At 49.3% G+C, this 20,201-nt stretch overlaps 1 protein-coding gene across 16 annotated transcripts in view; it reads left to right on the top strand.

Moving 5' to 3' along the window:
* LOC128852994 (uncharacterized) overlaps positions 1 to 20,201 on the top strand; it is a 143,798-nt gene that overhangs the window by 66,852 nt on the left and 56,745 nt on the right. For 13 of the 16 annotated variants that reach the window (XM_054074059.1, XM_054074063.1, XM_054074062.1 and 10 more), the window contains one exon: positions 14,068 to 14,172. The exons of the other annotated variants lie outside the window; for them this stretch is intronic. In XM_054074059.1, coding sequence (XP_053930034.1) covers positions 14,068 to 14,172 — 105 coding nt within the window. The remainder of the gene's footprint in view (positions 1 to 14,067; positions 14,173 to 20,201) is intronic. 16 annotated transcript variants of the gene reach the window in all.

Genomic DNA, 20,201 nt, shown 5'->3' with positions numbered 1-20,201 from the left:
AAGTGTCTATAAAGCATTCATCTGGGCACATCGTGTCAACTAAAATGATGCTCCTTTTCACCCCAAATGGAGTGACCGGTAAGTTGAAACTTTCACAAGTGCAGCTCTGTGTGATTAAAGAAGCTGAAATCTAGAGCTAGAGGAGGTGATTAAAAACAGTTAATGAGATACTGGTCAGATCATACTAGTCTTGACACTTGAACTTGAGAGAGGACCGAGCTCTTGGTCAGGGCTGTCCAGCCTTAGTGTTTCCCATGATGGGCTGAGCCGCAGGGTGAAGTACTACTGGCATCCAGGAGCTGGAATGCCCTGGTCGGCCCTGAGGGATGCCGTTTGTCTCTGTTCAGGTCTTTCTTCTCTTTGCTTGTTTAAATGTTGATAATCTCTTTGGTACATTGGGTATTTGTTGTTGGACTTAGCTGTAAAGCTCCTGCAAAGCTCGGGGTGAAGGCAGGGAGCAGCTGGTTAGATGTTCCTCTAATAGACTCAGTTAGCCCTCCCCCAGCACTCACCTCTTCATTTTGCTTCGTTTCTCTTTACTGACATCTCTTTGTTCTCCTAATTCCATGTCCTTCTGGCTTCTCTGTGGCACCTGATACCCTGCATGTTCCTACCTGCCTGTAACACGACCTGCATGGGACACATCCCTGCCCAGAAGCTGGGGAGACTTGTTGCTAAATAGAACAAGATGCAACCAGCAAAACGTGGGCCACTTTTTTTTTGTTGTTGTTGTTTCAGACTTCTGATAGTCAAATTGAATGAGAATCCCTGTTTCTGCTCCTCCTTCAGGGCTCTGGAGGATCAGACTGCTTGCGTGGCCTTTATGCCATTGCTTCATCCCTGGCCATTGTAGCAAAGTCCTCAGGTAGATCCCATAAAAACAGGAGCTGGAGCAGGAGCGGGCTGGCGTGCTCTGGGTTCACACAGACTCCTGTCAGGATACTCGCCACCTTTCTCAGCTCTGGTCATGCGGCAGTGTTAAGTATAACCAGAGGGAGCTAGTTATAAGATTTAAGCACGTCAGGCTTTTGCCCACCGTGCAGGTGAATGAAATCTTCCCTCCCTCTCCAGCTCTCCATAGAGACCAGCTCCCTGCTGCCCGGGTTGCCAGCCAGCCACACGCTAATTGGGGCTGTCATCAAAAGAAATGAGCTTCCAGGCGCGCTGAGTTCAAGCAGGTCTGGATCTGAAGTGTGCAGCTGCCCATTCCCTTTTGTCCCCCTTCCCTTTCTGTCTTTTTCTTCTCTTGCCTCTGTTTCTTTCTACCTGCTTTTTAAAAAAAAAAAAAAAAGTTTTATTTTGAGGTTATGAATGTGAACGCTCTCCCCGGAGCGAGAGGAGTGCAGCTCAGTGTCCAAGTGACTTTAGAGAGGCACACAGGCAGCACAGCGCTCTGATGCTTGAGGGGGTGGAACACGGGTATCGGGAAGCATGGGCAGTCCATGGGCATCAAGCATCTCCTGTCCACAGCCAGCCCTCTGGAGAAGACTGGGAGCTAGAGGACGCCTGATGCAAGTAATGTCTCTTCCAGCCTGTGTCTCAGCTTCCCTCTGGATAATCTCTGACCACTTACTTGAACACAGTCTCTGGTGCTGTGGGTGCTTTTGTTCAGGTACTGCTGTTGGCCCGCAGAGGCATTGGACCTGTGCATTGATCCTTTGGACCAGCTCGTTCTTTCAGCACTTCATCTCGGGTTGTTGGCTTTTAAATGCTGGGCTTTGCTGGTGCCGTGGTGTGGCCAGGGATGATCATTCTCTTTTAGACTTCCTTTCCAATGCAGACCAAATGTATTTTAGTCCTCAGACCACCACCGGTTTTGGTAGTGCTCTGAACATGTCCTGTTCCTCAGTCTTCCAGGGCTGTAGTAATGGTTGAAGTTCGATGTCGCCTTCTGTGTCATGCCCGTAAGAAATTCCATTTCCATCACTTGAAAACCTTGATCCCTTTGCAAATGCCTGTCTTCTAGGTGTGTCTGGGATGCAGGAGGTTATCTGTGTCCTGGTGGTCTTGAGAGGCTGAACTGTGCAAAGACTAGTCAGAGGCTGCAGATTCGGGCTACGTCTGCAGTATCTCGTCTGAGATTCCCTCCATACTCTCTGGCTACCAAAGCCACCAAGTGCTGTTGTTTGTCTGTCTTTCCTGAGCGTGCCATGCAGCCACATCAGTGCTGTCAGCACTGGTTTGGGCCACCAGCTAATGCAGCCCCAGCTCTCCAAGGAGCTGAGCTGTCCCCTATTCCTAATGTCACCTGGCAGTTTGCTCCTCAGACTTTGTCAAGACCAAAAGTGATTCCCTGGGTGACTTGTCCAGCACAAAAGGTCGAGGGAGGGAGTGGAGAGAGACATGACAGATGGAGAGGCTGCTCTGCGCTGCGAGAGAGAGCCAGCAATTGCTTATCGATTAGTTGGGAAGGTGATGCTCCAGCTTTTGCAGGCGGCTTTTGGCCGGGGGACTCTGCTCCAGGGCAGATGCTGAATGAGCACCCATGTTGGGGGAGTGGTATCCTCTTGGTGAGGAAGACAGGGGTAGATCCCAGCCTGGGCTTCGGTGTCTTGAAGGAAACTGTGGGAAGTTTCACTTAGCCCAGTGCTGACAGCTGAGTGAGAGGAGGCAAGGTGAAGCCTGAGTTCTCCTCCTCGCCCCCACATCGGCCAAGCCGTCATCAGTGAAGAATGACACCGGCAGCTCGGAGCTGTAAGCATTGCCTTATTGTGAGCACCGCATGTATGGAGGGCTGAACTGGGACAAACTGGGGCAGTGCTGCCCACCATCAAAACCAGCTCCTGCTTGATCTGCTTCCACAGGGAAGTGGAGCAGGGCTTCTCCGACCACAGAGAGGTTTCTTCTAGCTAGCAAAATTCATGGGTTGAGGGGGTCATGGAGCCAAATGTGACCAATGGGTTCCATAAAGGGCTGGATGATTTTATGGCCAATAATAACATTTGTAGTTATACATGCTACGGTAAGATAAGGCTAATCAATTCTCATGCTTCAGGTCAGCAGCTGATTGCTGCAGGGGTCAGGAAGGAATTATTTCCTCACCATTTACGGCTTTATTTAATTGGCCAGATGCATTAAGAGCCTTTTAATTATTTTTTCTCTCTGTCCTCTGAAGCATATGGAATTGAGCACTTCCAGAGACAATGCTCCACATCGGCAGCGCAGATCTTGCCTGCCTTAATGAACTTTTATAATGCTGGGATTTTTTTCTGGAAGTTATCAGAGTGGGTTTTTTTATTCCAGAAGAAGGTATTTCATTTGTGCTTACTTATGTTTTGGAGAAAAATTATTTGATTCTTCTAAGTGAATACTGTGTGTGGGACCTGCTCTCTGGCTCCAGAGCTGGATGGGGATTTTTCCCCCCAGTGCTGGTTGCACGGACATTACGATTTCTGTAATTCTTGATTTCTAGTTTACACTTAAAAGGGAAAAAAAAATAATCCAGCTGGGACAAATCCAAGTTGAAGAGTTTTGTTTTGAATTGAGTCAAATTCTTGGCTTTTAGTGAACCAAAGCTTGCGGTTAGGAGGAAAAGCAGTTCTAGAGAGCTTCTGCCAGGCGTGGTCTGGGGGAATCGTAATGGAGATGCTCTGTTCCTTGCCATGGGCTGAGCTCATCTTCTCCACACTCTGCTGTCATGCTGTCAGCCGGAGGAGGGGAGCATCCTGGAGTCCTCAGCACAGGAAGGAGATGGAGCTGTTGGAGCGAGTCCAGAGGAGGCCACAGAGATGATCTGAGGGCTGGAGCAGCTCCTGTATGAGGACAGGCTGAGAGAGTTGGGGTTCTTCAGCCTGGAGAAGAGAAGGCTGTGGGGAGAGCTTAGAGCAGCTTCCAGTGCTGAAAGGGGCTCCAGGAAAGCTGGGGAGGGGCTCTGGATCAGGGAGGGCAGGGATGGGACAAGGGGGAACATTTTTCAGCTGAAAGAGGGGAGATTGAGATGAGATCTTCATAGAATCATAGACTCACTAGGTTAGAAAGGACCCACCAGATCATCGAATTCAACCATTCCTAACGCTCCCTAAACCATGCCCCTAAGCACTTCATCCACCCGTTCCTTAAACACCTCCAGGGAAGGTGACTCGACCCCCTCCCCGGGCAGACTCTGCCACTGCCCAATGACTCTTTCTGTGAAAAATTTTTTTCTGATATCCAACCTGAACCTCCCCTGGCGGAGCTTCAGGCCGTTCCCTCTTGTCCTGTCCCCTGTCACTTGGGGGAAGAGCCCAGCTCCCTCCTCTCCACAACCTCCTTTCAGGTAGTTGTAGAGAGTAATAACGTCTCCCCTCAGCCTCCTCTTCTCCAGGCTAAACAACCCCAGCTCTCTCAGCTGCTCCTCGTAAGACTTGTTCTCCAGCCCCTCACCAGCTTCGTTGCTCTTCTCTGGACACACTCCAGAGCCTCAACATCCTTCTTGGGGTGAGGGGCCCAGAACTGAACACAGTACTCAAGGTGCGGTCTCACCAGTGCCGAGTACAGAGGGAGAATCACCTCCCTGGACCTGCTGGTGACCCCATTTCTGATACAAGCCAAGATGCCATTGGCCTTCTTGGTCACCTGGGCACACTGCTGGCTCATGTTCAGTCGGCTGTCAACCAACACCCCCAGGTCCCTCTCCTCTGCGCAGCTCTCCAGCCACTCTTCCCCCAGTCTGTAGCACTGCACAGGGTTGTTGTGCCCCAAGTGCAGGACCCGGCATTTGGCCTTGTTGAACCTCACCAAACGCCCCCCGTTCCTGCAGGACAGTGTCAGTATGCCCTTCCCTGCTGTAACTTGACTTGGTTCTCTTAGCAGGCATGCTCAGGAAGCCTCTGACTGGGAAGGTCCGAAGCTTGGCACTGCCCTGTGTGTCCCACAAGCTTGCTGCGTCGGAGGCTGCACTCCCCTTGATTTTAGCAGCTTTTGGCTTCTCTACCTTGCAGAGGCTCTCTGTGTACAGTAGCACCTCTGGAGGGGCTGCCCCCCTCCTGCCTGTGTACTGTGGTGCCTAATGAGGTGATTAGAGTGATTAGAATATTGAAGCAAGGATTTGAACCCCTGTGCGACTCGCTCTGGGCTTTCACTGGGGTGAGCACACGGGACTGGGAATTGTGGCAGGGAAGGGTGGGAGCAGTTACGGGGAGCTGTAGCATTGACAGCATCCCGAGGTGCCAACCCTGCCCCGAGAGCCACCAGCCGAGTTGCCCCACAGCCTGGCTGTGCCGTCGAGGGCAGTCTTAACTGAATCTGGGGTTGGGCTCCTATTTAACCGGTTCCTGACTTGTGCAGATCATCGTTTCCATCGTGGCTGCAGTGAAAGAAACTCTGCTTATTCTTGCTCCTTAAAATCCCCGTGCTGTCCCAGGCGTGACAGGCCAGGATCTCCTGGGGTGTTGGGGGGAGTCAGACCCTTCCCTCAGGCTGGACTGGGTGGGGAGTCTCCATCTCAGTTCTTCAACAAACCCTGCTTGAAAAACTACATTCAGACAGTCTGTGGAGAGACAGAGAAGTCCAACAAACTGCACAAAACCTCCGCGTTGAGGGCAAAATCTGTATTTATTTTACTTACAAGAATCTCTACCAGAGGATTTGACTTTCTGAAGTGGCTTGGTCAGGATGGAAAGGGTTGCAGGCAGCTCAAGGTGTACGTTTGTAACAAGCAAGAGCGTATTCCAAGGGCATCCTCCTTGCTGAAGGCAGGACCCTGCTGGGCTGCTATGCTCCAGTGCCTTGAGGGGAACGTGTCCTTCTGTCCCAGCTTCTGTCCCCGCAGTGTCTGAGTGTATCAGGATGTTAACTGCATTTATTGTCAGGGAATAATTGTCAGTTACTGTCACCTCTGGAGCCCTCAGCACAGGAAGGGCATGGATCTACTGGAGCGAGTCCAGAGGAGGCCACAGAGATGATCTGAGGGCTGGAGCAGCTCCTGTATGAGGATGGGATGAGAGAGTTGGGGTTGTTCAGCCTGGAGAAGAGAAGGCTGTGGGGAGAGCTTAGAGCAGCTTCCAGTGCTGAAAGGGGCTCCAGGAAAGCTGGGGAGGGGCTCTGGATCAGGGAGGGCAGGGACAGGATGAAAGGGAATGGTTTTGAGCTGGAAGAGGGGAGATTGAGATGAGATCTTAGGGAGAAATGTTTTGCTGTGCGGGTGGGGAGGCCCTGGCCCAGGTTGCCCAGAGCAGTGGTGGCTGCCCCATCCCTGGAGGGGTTCCAGGCCAGGTTGGATGGGGCATGGAGCCCCTGATCCAGTGGGAGGTGTCCCCGCCCATGGCAGGGGGTATGAGTAGATGGGCCTTGAGGTCCTTTCTATCCCAAACCTTTCCATGATACTATAAATATCTCTGAGGGGGTTGTCCATTGCCCTGTGCTCACAGAAGGGCTTTTGGATTCAAGAGTGGTACCTGGGACAGCAATGACACTCAGTCTTGAGCTGGACACTCTCATTTGTCGGAGGTGCTGGGTTGTGTCTTGATCCACAGCAATCACACCTCTCCTTTTTACCTATTGAGAGATTGTAATAAAATAATTGAGGATTATTAATTGGATTAATTGTAAAACTTACACGAATCACTGCCTTCTTTCCCAGTCTATAATCACTTGCCTTCCATGATCAATTAGACAGTCCCAGTCAATATTTTAGCCTTTTCCGATAGCAGGGCGGCAGAACTGTGGTTTCTGCATTGGTCTGGAATAGCACAGACCAAGAAATAGTTATTGTCATTCCTTTAATATAGACTGGGAAGAGTGGAGTTCACTGCTACAGCTTCAGCTTCTGAGGAATGCCCCAAAGAAAAGCTGCATGAGGGGAGGTTGAGGTGAAATCTTAGGGAGAAATATTTTTCTGTGAGGGTGGGGAGGCCCTGGCCCAGGGTGCCCAGAGCAGTGGGGGCTGCCCCATCCCTGGAGGGGTTCCAGGCCAGGCTGGATGGGGCTTGGAGCCCCTGAGCCAGTGGGAGGTGTCCCTGCCTATGGCAGGGGGTGGGAGTGGGTGGGTTTTGAGGTTTCTCCTAACCCAACCCATTCTATGATTCTATGGAAATTGCAAATTAACGATTTCAGTTGTGGTTTGCTGACCTCTGGTCAAAATCTACTGCAAAAAGTTTTGCTAGACCTGCGAGTGAGGAGGTCCTGTCAGGGTTTCAGCTCTTGTCGCCTCAGTTCTGCTCCATTTTGAATCTAATATTCAAGTTACAGCTGCTTTCCGTCTTGTCGAGCTGGCTAAATGGAAGAGAGGGAGATTTACACCTGTTCTCCCAATTGGAAAAAATCTGCTATTTCTGATGAAACGTTGAAACTTTAAAAATGCAAGTCAGTTCTTCGTTTTGGTATTGCATAAGTGACTGCTTGGATGGGAGAAGCAATGAGACTGATAATTGCAGACAAATGTTCTATTTCCTTTAATTGTTCCCGTAACTTGATTTACTTTTGAATTACTCTGTGGATGCTTTGCTTATTTACTGTCTGTTTGCATCGCTATCAATTCTTTTGCCTTGTCTGATGAAGCACATTCATCATTTCTTTTCATTTGGTACGGACAGATACAGTTGCTCTTAATAGCAGCTTGTTTAAAAGAGGAGCTTCTGGTGAAATGGTTAATATCAATTTAAATCAGAATTAAGTGATTTATAGGGAAGAGGCAGGAGGAGCGTGAAACTGAAGAAAATACGCTGTGAACTTCATTTCAAGACCATGGAGGAAAATTTAAGCAGGATGAAGTGAGCTTGTAGATAAAGAAGGGAAAAGGTTGGGCCAGTTGGTACCACTGGGGAAGAGAAGCCATTGGGATCAGAGGCGCTGAGACCGTGTCTCACCTTGGTCCTTAGGCCATCGAGGCTCCATTGAAACAGTGAAGGGTCTGAAGAACAAGTGTTATGAGGAGTGTCTGAGGGACCTGGAGCTCTTCAGCCTGGAGAAGAGGAGGCTGAGGGGAGACCTCATAGCTTTTTGTAGCTCCCGGGAAGGAGGTTGTGGTGAGGTGGGTCCTGGGCCCTTCTCCCAGGTAAGAAGGGATAGGACAAGAGGAAGTGGCCTCAAATTGCTCAAGGGAAGGTTTAGACTGGATATTAGGAAATATTTCTTCACCAAGAGGATTGTCAAGCACTGGAGGAGGCTGCCTGGGGTGGTGGTGGAGTCACAATCCCTGGAGGACTTAAAAATGTGCGTAGATGTGGCACTTTGAGATGTGATTTAGTAGGCACAGTGGGGTGGGGCTTGGTGGTTGGACTGGATGAGCTTAGAGGTCTTTTTCCAACCTTAATGATTCTATGAAATACCTCCAGAAGAATTTCTGAATGGCTTGAGGACTTCAGTTGGCCATTCAGGCTTAACTAGAAGGTGTCACATGGGGTAGAGCCACCATATCTGCCTAACCCCCACCTTGGCAGCATGTTGATAGATACATGTATGTGCATTTATCTGGGTGTATGTTGGGATGGAAGGGAAATACAGCTCAGTTTCCATGGCATCATGAGAAGCTCCAGCTCCCCTTGCCCTCTTCAGCATCCCTTTGCTCTCCAGCCACGTTGCTGCCTTTCTGCACATCTCGGGCACATCGTGAGCTGACCTTTTATGCCTCTGAGGCATTCCTCCCACTTCTGTAGTTACCCAAAAATACTCGTTAACTTTCTCTCCTTTGCATTCAGGGATCCAGCCAGGTGTGTTTCTTGCTATGCTGTGCACCTGGTTCGCCTTTCCCACCTATTGCAATAGCATCTCCTCTCCTCCTCCTGTGGGGCTGTTGGACACTTGTGCTCAGCTACAGCCTGTAGTTATTGTCCTCCTTTGCCTTGAAAAGGAGGCTGTAACAACCATTTTAGTGTTCTCAGGTCTGGTTTCAGTTTTATGCCTTTCCACTCCAAGGACTCGACTCTTAACTAAATCTAAACTAACCAGGTTTTGGCCAAGACAAGACCTGTTCTCTATCTTATTTCCCATGTGCTCTTTGTAATGCTTTGTCTCTGGACAATTTTTGCTTTTCATTTTGCAGTGAAAATAACCTAAACTGGCTGAAATGAGTGTTTCAAAGATGACTTCTTGGCTGTAAGCCAAAGCTGGGGTCTGCCTTATAGAGATGTTACCGAAGCCTTTTTTCTGGGGAACTAATCAGCCCCAAAGCTGGTCTCAGCAGAGGGCTGTGGATGAGAGTTATCAACAGAGGTTTTTATGAAACATGAGGCTTGCACTCAAATTGCAGTTCTGATAAAACATGCAATTGAAGTGTATGTCCCCCTTGTCTTTTCTGCAGAGAGACGTTTTATTAATGCCAATTGCATGGAAACGGGGGTCAGCTGTTGTGCCCCCATGGAGATAAAATGACATTAATGCACTTAGGCTGTGACAGCAAAGAGCAGCTGGTTTTATTTTATGTTCCTTATGATTCCAGTGAGAGTTTCGTGTGAGCAGTGCAGAACTTTGGGGCTGAGTTCAGTGATGGATCCCTCCAGTGAAAACGTGATGGAGAGACTGGGAGGGAGCAGCCTGCGGCACGTAGTGTTGGTGGCAAGATCTTGAGTGACCCAGCTAATGTGGTAGCATAGGTAAGCTGGGAGGACCTCAAGATTGCTCAAAATAGATGAGGGATGGGAGGTCTGAGGATGCACAGACAATCACAGGCAAGTCCTGCTTGGGTGCTGCCAGGCTGGCCTCGAGCGCTGGCATGCCTCGAGTCAGAGGGCTGGGAGCATGCGTGGGGTTAATTCTCACTGCTTGCCTGGCAGAACTGAGCCAGAGTAATAGTTTGTGTATCCTGATCTTGTCTTTCCAACAGATTCATTTTCATTAACATTATCTCAAATTACTGCCAGAGCTGAGCTGTAGCCTGACCTGAGCAGTGGGTGTGGAAAGCTTTGGGAAAGGACTGTGCTTATCAGAAGTGGTGTGGACATCAGGAGCAGGGATGGGATCATGCCCCTGTACTTGGTGCTGGTGAGGCCACACCTCAAATCCTGGGTTCAGTTTTGGGCCTCTCAGTACAAGGATATTGAGGCGCTGGAGCACGTCTGGAGAAGGGAGCAGAGCCAGGGAAGGGTCTGGAGCCCAGGGGTTCTGGGAGCAGCTGAGGGCCCTGGGGCTGTTCAGCCTGGAGAAGAGGAGGCTGAGGGGAGACCTCATCGCTCTCTGCAGAAAGGAAGTTGTGGTGAGGTGGGTGCTGGGCTCTTCTCCCAAGTAACGAGTGATGGGATGAGAGGAAATGGCCTCAAGTTGTGCCAGGGGAGGTTTAGATTAGCTATTAGGAACAGTATCTTTCCTGAGGGAGTGGTGAAGCCCTGACAGAGGCTGTCCAGGGCAGTGGTGGAGTCTCCATCCCTGGAGGGGTTCAGGCTGTTTGGCTGTGGCACCTGGGGACAGGGTTTAGCAGGCACGGTGGGGTTGGGCTGACAGTTGGACTGGATGAGCTGAGAGGTCTTTTCCAACCTCAGTGATTCTGTGATTCTGATTTGTGTGGGGTTGCACATCTGAAGCCCAGTCTCAAGTCACGCATCCGTTGCCTTTCCTATCCCAGGGTTCCTGAGCCGAGCTGTGGCTCTCACACAGGGTGTGAGGCAGGAAAGCACATTGCCCAGCCCCACAACCTTGTCTTTGATGCGGTGTGGTGCTACTGAGGCTTCCTCTGTTGCAAGCTCAATCACAAGCTTTATCATGGGACAGCATTGTTAAAAAGGCTGAGGTTTCAAAGCTCTGCTGCACGCGTTGCTCCTGGCTGGCGTAGCCAGCTGTGATGATGGATGTATCTCTCAGTCCTCGGCAGGAATTGTACAACACCTCATGACTCTGCTGCCCGATCGATTAGTACATCTCCTTGAATCAAGCAGACTATTTTGCGCGAATCTGAAGCTGGTTTTCTGAGGTGAGAGCTTCAACCTGCCTGTGTGTTTTGCAGTGTGTGAACCCACCTCCCTGCTGAAAGGGATGGGAATTGCAGCTGGAAAAGCTTTCTCTTTCTAGGCTGTCTACTTTGAGGCTTTCTAATAAATAGGCTGCTCAACATCTTTTGAGAGAAAGGTCAACGTCCTCGATAGGCTCCAGAATTTTAAGATAAGTGGAGGAAATGGCACTGGTAGGCTGATTTCGATAATGATACTCATATTGTATCTGATCTTTGATGATACTCGCCCCGTTGGTGTATGGCTCATAGCTCTGAAAACGTGGCTGGTGTCTCTTTGGCAGAACCAGCACCTGTTAGCACAGGGTGGTTTTACTGGAGCTGTGTCAGCTGCTGTAGAATGCAGAAAAGAAAGCTTGAGATGTTCTTAGGGGGGGAAAAAAAAAAAAATCAATCAGAGCAAGTGTTTTTGGCTGAATACGGTCACAGTGTCCTGAGTCAGCTTTCTCAAACCTGCTACAGGTTTGCTAATTAATCATTATAGAGATGAGTACACGTTTGACATACCGGCCAAAATGCATTTATGGGTGGAGACTCTTGTTTTGGAGAACATCTCTAAATGCTAGAAATCTTTTTATTCAGGCAGAAAAGGACAGACTGCCCTTTACTGGTGATGCTGAATAAGCCATGAGTTTTGGGAAGCTCTCTGCTTCGGGAAATGTAAGACAGGGTTCAGCACAAGGCTGCGCTGTGTCCCTTTACGCTGTGGCAATCGGATTTGGAAGCACCTTTCAATGCTGTGCGTGTTGGGAGGAGGTTTCTGGCTGCTCTGAGGGATTTTTTGGAGATGCTTAAGGGAGAGCAGGAAGAAATATGTAAAGATCAGGGAGGATTGTCTGTCCTGTTGGTTACAGTGCTGGGGATGTGAGTTGAGACCCTCTCAGGCTCAATGGCACAAGGACCATGGTCTCCAAGGCAGGATGCTCACCATTAAAAGCAAGGCTGTGGCATGGCGGTGAAGAATAGCAGTGAGCTTCCCTCCCAAGAGCTGCTTGCGCTGGTCTGGCTGTGGTTGTGTGTCTGTGGAGGTGAGTGTTGTTCACACTGTCTCCATCTCGAGAGTCACTGTGTGGGGCTCGGCTGGCCTGAGAGGGGGTCTGACTCCGGGAGATGAATGAGACCCTAAGTTCTGGAAACCTTTTCATTTTGAATGCATCTCCTCTGCACCTCATTAAAGTGAAGGTTGGCTCTCATTTACCCCAGTGCAAAGCAAGGATTGATTTACACCAGTCCAACAGATGAGAGGCTATGGTCCGTGGCACTGAACCGATAGTGGCCTCACAGTTCCTGTGGCAACCTTTTGAGACCTTTCTCAGTGTGGTGTAGGAAGGAGGTCTGCCTCCATGGTCCTTGACAGTAGCTATGTTGGTGCATGGTTGCACAACACATGCAGGGCTGATGTTCGGAGGGACATGCCCAGACCATGCAGCAGGTTTGTAATTCCTTGGAGGACTCTCCCAGCGGAGTTCTGAAGCACCTGAGATTTCTAGGGACATCGGAGCTAGTGAGTTCTGGTTTCCGGGGTGTCTGCACCCTGTGTGCTTTGCTGTCTTTTGTGAATGCTACTTAAAGGTTTCTCAGGTTAGGGTGATCCATGGTCCTCTGCTTTAAAACATGATACATAGCATCAATTTTCAGGTAGTTTGAGAGCCAGGGAACTTGCAGTTCACTTGTCTTCTCACTAAATGCCTATTTTCTTTTTGCCTCAAGAGCTCTGTGTTTGGTGTACTTAGAACTTGGCTCATGCAGTTCTGCTTTCACCCCAGTACAGTTTGTCTCCGTGGATTGTCATATGCCTCCTGCAGTCCCAACAGCCTTTATTCTCTTGGCCTACGATCTGTCGCAGACATGTGCTGAAAGCTGATTAACATCTCTCATCAGGTGGATCAGTTATTGCTCTGTATCTGGCTCAAGCCGAGGGCCTGGAGATGCTGGATTGCTTTGATAAGGTGCCAAAGTGACATTCTGATAGCTGAGCCAAAGCACTGAGTAAATGCTTTTCCCATCTCCCACCATGATAGACTCCCAAATCCCAGTAGAAGCAACTTATTTCTAGTACTCGGCCACTTGCTACCAGGAATTATCTGCCCTAGCTGAAGACAGTTTGCTTGCTTTGTGTTTGTTAGGCTATTGCTTGCTCTCATAGACAGAGGTATAAAACTCCCTCCAGGTGACATTTGCAGGAAAAAATCAATTGTTTATCAACATCTCAGCAATCAATACATGCAGTGATAGGTACAACTGTCTCTATTGGAGCTGAACCTTGATTGCTAAGTAGCCGGGGTTTTTTTGCTGAAGCCACCTGTGGCTGAAGCTTGGCTGTTTCTGTGGGGCCAAAGCAAGGAGTGGGTATCGGAGGACAGATCCTCAGAGGAGCGGAGTTGCCTTCTGTTGTCCTGAGCCCATCCCTTCTGTGGGGTGGTCACGCTTATTGCTCTGTGCTTATTCTCCCTGATCTGCTGGCGTCTGCTGTCTAATTGAGAGAGCTCTGGAGATGCTTGTGCACGCATGGACAGCCGGGAAGGTGTCTGGTCTCTGGGTATTTCTACACCAAGCAGGAAAACTGTGGAGGGGCTCTGGATCAGGGAGAGCAGGAATAGGACAAGGGGGGAACATTTTTCAACTGAAAAGGGGGAGATTGAGATGAGATCTTAGGGAGAAATGTTTTTCTGTGAGGGTGGGGAGGCCCTGGCCCAGGGTGCCCAGAGCAGTGGTGGCTGCCCCATCCCTGGAGGGGTTCCAGGCCAGGTTGGATGGGGCTTGGAGCCCCTGATCCAGTGGGAGGTGTCCCTGCCTATGGCAGGGGTGGGACTGGATGGGCTTTGAGGTCCCTTCCAACCCAAAACATTCTAGGATTCTAAGCCACAGTTTCATGGTGAAGAGGTGAACCACAGGATGAGAGGCCCATCCCAGTTCCTTAAACCAGGGGAATTCACCACGTAGTTTTAAGTGAGGTAGTGTCTGCTCGTCTACCTCCTCTGAGTCCCCAGACTCTCCTTCTTTTCTCTGAAGTGCCCCTGTGTCATAGACTCATAGAATCACTAGGTTGGAAGGGACCCACTGGGTCATCGAGTCCAACCATTCCTAACACTCCCTAAACCATGCCCCTCAGCACCTCATCCACCCGTCCTTTAAACACCTCCAGGGAAGGTGACTCAACCACCTCCCTGGGCAGCCTATTCCATTGCATTTCTCTCTGATTCTTTTGGCAGGCTGGGCTTGGTGCTGGAAATGGGCCTGGAGAAGGACCTCTTGCAGTTGTGTTTGGGTGTTCCTGCTATGGCTGGTGATGAACTTGCTTTCAGCCTGCTGTACTGGTAAGCTTCTCCAAATAACCTCCTTCGTTGTGTGCTGTTGCTCTCCAGTGGAGGCTGGTGAGTGGGTACAGAGCTGCTCCCTCTGCCTGGGACACCTGCAGGCTTTCAGTCTTGCTTGAAGCTGTGACTTGGTATCTCGTTAAATGAGGGAATTTAAAGCTGGCCCCATTTGCACAGGGTTCCTGGTCGTGAGCTTTCTCACTGAATCAGCTTCGAGGTCTCTGGTGACTGCCCTGTGGCCAAGATAACCCCTCACATAAATACAGCTAGGGATGGAAGAGTTAACATCAGCAGCTCAGACATGCTGGAGAGTTACCTCATGTTGCTGTGGAAACTAACTTTCTGAAACCACAGTGATGTATGGTAAAGCTTTGGGTCAGCGGGTAATAAATTCTGTTTAAAAAGTGATTTTTTTTTTTCCCCATCTGCTGATGTAAACATCATTAAGAGAAATGACGGCTGAGAGATGGATTTCTTTTTATATCAATTTTCAGACAAAGAAAATAATTTTTTTTATAATAAAAAAGTTGCTGGGAATCAGAGAGTGCTATAAATAATGAAATAAAGGAAAAGCGCCCGTGATGGAACAGAAATTTTCCCTAGCGATTGGTTTACAGCTTTCTGTGATTTAATGGGAACTTGGAGTTGCCTGTGGGAAGCTGCAGCAAAGCCCTGGACGTATTCATAAGCTGATGCTTTGCAAATTGGAGCCTGAATCTCAAATTTGGAGGACTTCAGAGCATTATTGTCTCACAGATTCTCTGTCACCTGCAATTTCTTGTCCTGGAGGGGGAATGTTTTCCACCTGCATGGGCTGTCAAGACCTGACCTGGTGTTACTGGGATGCTTGTTGAGGTGGGGGGGGTTGGGTTTGCTTTTTTACCCTTCAGGACCCAGGGGGTCTAGAGGGAGGCAGCAAAACTCTCAGTTTGCATAACGCAATGTGACAGTCCCAGATGACTGCAACTGTGCTACTGGGAATGCAGACAAAGGTGTCACTGTGATTAATGGGGTAATTAATAAGCAATTAATGTGCTTTAGAGCATGGTTATACCTTTTATCGTGGCTATCCACTCAGCGCTGATGCACTTTCTTTGATGTCCAGGATTCAGACTGGCTTGGGCCGATGAAGATGGTGCTTGCACGTCTCATCCTTGATGCCACCAAGAGCACCTCTGTGCAACTCTGCATTGGCACAGCAGGGCTTCTGCATTGGAGGGAAGGGAACGAAGTTTGGGGGTTTTCTTACCAATTCATGGGATTTAAAATTGAGTGGATTGCCCTTGAAGTGAGTGCTCCGGAATGCCCTTCTTTGACTTCCAGCTTCTCTGTTATCATCCCTGAACTCTGAAAGCTGTCCTGTGTGCGTGGGCCCCCATGTGTGACCTGACCTGACATCACAAATTTGCGATTCCCTAACCTGCATGTGAGCGTGGCTCTTGGCTCATCCTTCTGCATCTTTGCTCTCCCAGCTCAACGAGCATTTCATGCCCTCCAGCAGCCTGTGTTAGCCTGGTTCTCCATCGAGCCTGGGCAGGTTCTCTCCATCGTATTAAATCCCGTCAAGGTGTTATGCTGATACCTCGAGCTGAGAAAGAAGTGTATTATCCATTTCTGGAGTTTAATTTAAATGTATTTTTTTGTTCTGAAGTGTCCCTGTGAAACCATTAGGAAGTTGTTTACATATTGAGTTGATTTTGGCATTTAAGAGCAATTGGAATATAAGAGAAACTTCTAAGTGAAAAGTTGCTTCAGAATGAAAATCAAAGTATTCTGTGCCCTCCAAATAACGAAACGTGATGTTTTGATGTTATCAAAACACATCCTCATTTTTTTTCACTTGGTAATGAGAATGTGTTGGTATTGTCATGCCCAGGTGAGTTGTATATTTAACAAGAAATTATGTTCTCTTGATGGAAAATCCCCAGGCAGCTCTGGAAAGAGTAGCCAAGCTTTGCCCGCTTGTGCAGTGCCATCCCTTTAACACAGCTCCAAGGCTTGTACTCGATGAGCAATCGTGAAGGCTGATACTTAATCAGCATAGATGCTTTGTAAACAGAGAGAGGGGAGACCTTAGAGCAGCTTCCAATGCTGAAAGGGGCTCCAGGAAGGCTGGGGAGGGGCTCTGGATCAGGGAGGGCAGGGACAGGATGAGAGGGAATGGTTTTGAGCTGCAAGAGAGGAGATTGAAATGAGATCTTAGGGAGAAATGTTTTGCTATGAGGGTGGGGAGGCCCTGGCCCAGGGTGCCCAGAGCAGTGGTGGCTGCCCCATCCCTGGAGGGGTTCCAGGCCAGGTTGGATGGGGCTTGGAGCCCCTGATCCAGTGGGAGGTGTCCCTGCCCATGGCAGGGGGTAGGACTGGATGGGCTTTGAGGTCCCTTCCAACCCAAACTATTCTATAGGAATATGATAAAAAGAAAATAATTCAATGTGAGTGATGAGGTAGCCACGGAGGGCAACCAGGGCTTGCTGAAGCACCCAAGTGTCTTGGAGGATATGAGTGCTGTAATTCGGTGTGATAAAAAAGGAATTAATGTCATAAAAAGTCTTGACCAGGTCATCAAGAGGCAGAAGGTACCACAGCTCTGACACAGTGGAAGTGGGAAATTTTGCACCTTGTCGTAGACTGGAAACTTTAACAGAAATGAAAGCTCGCTGGTTGCTTTTGAGAAGCAGAGGAGAGAAAAAATGTTTGTGTGAGATAGCAAGAAACCTCATCCCCCAAAGGCAAACACACTTGTGTCATCTGAACTTGATGGTTCTGACTGTGAAGTGGTTTAAGTTGCCCATTTATGAAGACCAAGCGTGTTGCTGGTAAGCTGCACTGCTCCACTCCTGCGGCTCTCGGCAGTCCCCATCCCTGTGCAGGAGGGATCCTCGTTCAGGGAGACACTTCTCTCGAGCACTTGGCTGAATTTGCTGTGGCGTGGACACGGTCACAAGTGTGGAGACCAAGATGACCCTCGCCCATGGTGCTGGTCTTGTGTGCTGTTAGAGGGAGTCCCTGTCCGTTGTATGCTTGTTTTCCCTGCCAGGAATGGGGTTGTCCCTTCGCCCCAGGAAGCTTTGCTCAAACAGTGCTGCCTCCACTTTTAAGTCCACCCCTAATCTTTCATTTCAGAGAATCAATGGTTGGAAAAGACCTTTGAGATCATAGAGTCCAACTGTACCTGTCCTCTACTGAACCAAATCCCCGAGCACTTTGTTTCTCAGGCCCAGCCTGGTGTGTAGATATTTAAAAGACCACTTTTAGCCTGCCTGTCTGCCAACACAGCTTGCCTACTGCAACCAACCCGTTCATTTCGTTATTTACTGTTCCTCCAATATTTGTGTCAACTGTGATCTTTGCTGGCAGTGAGCTAACGTACTCCCCTCCAGATTGTGGAGAAACATCTCCAGCAGCACTGGGCTGAGAGCAGAGCTGTCCCTGAACCCTGCTTGAGCTCCTGGGTCCCTCCAAAGCAAATTGGTGGCCTCCTCTGCTTTGGAGGGGTCAAGATTTCAAGTCAACGCCCCCCAGTTCTTCTGCTTTGTTTTTATCCACCCAGCAGATTTACAGGATGTGAGCCAGGGAAATTGTTTGAGCTGTGGTTTTATCTTGACAGCAGTGACAAGAGGGCAAATGATCTTTCTGTCAATGCAGTGAAGACCATCACGTGCTATTGATTGGGTTTTTTTCTCTTTCAGCAGAACACCCCATTCAAAGCCGGGCAAAACCTGCTTTAACTATTACTGGTTTTCCCCACTGCTTTCTGTCTGCCCCATCTCCTGTGCTGCTGCGGGTCCCTCCAACTGCTGGGCAGCTGGAGGATGTTCCCACCTAATGATCACTGGGGAAGAGCAGGGAGAGGACAGCATGCAAAACACCCATCAGTGCCCCTTTAACGTGGAAGCGACTTGACTTTTATTGCCAGTGCTGAAAGCATCTACAAACGTAGATTTAGCATCAGCCTCCAGGCTTAAGATACAGCTGTTATATTTTTCTTCCTTCCTTTAATTTTTTTCCCCTCTCCTTTGCACTAATGTAATGCTTATTTAGGAACTGCAGCCATCTGTGTCTGCTAGGGATGGCACTGTTAGATTTGCTATCGCTCTTTCCCTGGGTTTTTGATGAGACTCCCAGCGCATAGAAAATTTCCCAGGACGGCAGAGACTTTCTTTGATTGCTTTTGATTCCCTCTGAAAGAGATTGTTCACAGTGCTCTTTCTCTGCTGGAAAAAGGTAGCCAGCGGGAGAGCTGAGGATCCTGCCTTGCGTTGGGTTAGCGAGGCGAGTTGGTGAAGAGCCGGACAGAAAAAGAATTGATTAAATTGGAGGTGGTGGTTTTATCTGCAAATAAAAAGGGAAGGAAGAAGGAGGATCTGGGACTGTCTCTTCCCATTCCTCTGAGCAGCTTGCGGTTGACGGTGAGACAGTTCACGTGGGAATTGGGGCAGTTGCAGTACTCCAGGGAATTTTTTTTTTAGTGTTTTTCAAGTGGAATCATTCTGCCTCAACAGATGGACAGGGACCCATCCCAAGTCGGCAATCTGGCGACCAGCGCGTGCCGCGGGTGTCTGCGGCACAGCTCCGTTCCAGCCAGGCAGAGCAAGGACGGGTGTGCAGCTTCGCCATCAGGCACAGGGCTATTTTTGTCAGACGAGGCAGAAGTTGGTTTCTTCCTGTTTTGTCGACAAGTTGCTTGCAAGTGGCTCGTGTTCACCCTTGTGAGGAAAGGTAAACCTTAAAAATATCTTTGAAGAGAAGAAAAAATATCTCCCATTTGGCAAAGCCCTATAGCGAGCTGCTCTAGAGAGAACGCCAGTCCTACAAGTTATCTACCTTTTAATCCCCCTTTCTTTGATTTTTGTGTAGTGTTTTCTCTGTCATGGGCTCCTTTAAACTCTCCTCTGTGGAACTGTAGCTCCTTTTTGCACCCTGAGCCCTTTGCCCTGCTGATTGCCTTCTTAATGGGACAGTTAGTAATGATTTTATCTGAAAATACATATCCCTCCTATGGGAAATCATAGTCCCAGGCATTCAGTGGTGGAGATGCTGCCGTAGTGCTTTATGGTTCATAGAGGCTGAGGAGTTGAGACATGTCTGATCATAAACCTTTCAGCTCCATCTGTTTGGGCGCCCAGGACTTGGTGCCTGCCCATAATCCTCCTCCAAAGCGGGCTGACTGGCTGCACGCTGCCTGTTGGGAATGCCCTTGCCAGCCCTCAGGATGGGACGAGGCATTGTTAGAAACATTGAGAGCTGTCCCCATTCAAAGCCAGGACAGGCCAGGACAGGGACTGCCGCAGTTGTAAGGTGGTGGAGTTGGTCAAGTTCCAGAGGCTTGGTTTTCTAGGATGCCTGAAGGACTCTGTCTCATGTAGCAGACTCGCTGGAAGCTTATCTGCTACCAAGACTTTCATGGAGACCTCTCCATCCTTTGAAGGCAGGCAGGCAAGAGCACATGCTCACGCCTTGGGTGCTCCGAGTCAGCCCCTGGGAGGTGCCGCCAGCCTCCAGCAGCGGTTGGCTCCCTGCGCGGGTGCTGTGGATCGGTACCTGCAGTACTAGAGGTGCGCACACGCCCCACAGCACCAAGAGTCTTGCAGTATGGCTTTGCAGCTGTCAGCATGATGAATGGGTGTTATATTTTATTTCCTGCTTTATCAAATACTAATTACGTGTGTGATAATTCTGAGCATTGTGGTTACTTTTGGTTCGTTTGTTTTTCTTTCTGGAGACATAACAGAGGTTATTTCTATCCGAGCCCCTACTCCCATTCTTGAAATTCTGCTTTAATTGCTTCTCTCTGGCTTTTGCTTAAGGTTCCCCACTCCAAAGGGGTCAGCGTATCGATCCTGTGCTTTGATAAGGTCAGCGGAGATCAGCTGTGACATTTTGAAGAGATTTGCTCCTCCTCTAATGGGCTTAGTCATCAAAGAGTTCTACAGGGGACAGGACAGGGGAGAGATTGGGTTCAAACTCTTACATATGTTTATTGAGGCAGTCCTGCAAGGCTCTGCATAGCAATATCGCTTGAGAGACCA

This window comes from Cuculus canorus, chromosome 9, assembly GCF_017976375.1.
Source record: "Cuculus canorus isolate bCucCan1 chromosome 9, bCucCan1.pri, whole genome shotgun sequence".
Taxonomy (NCBI): domain Eukaryota; kingdom Metazoa; phylum Chordata; class Aves; order Cuculiformes; family Cuculidae; genus Cuculus; species Cuculus canorus.
This window is presented reverse-complemented; position numbering and strand designations above follow the sequence as displayed.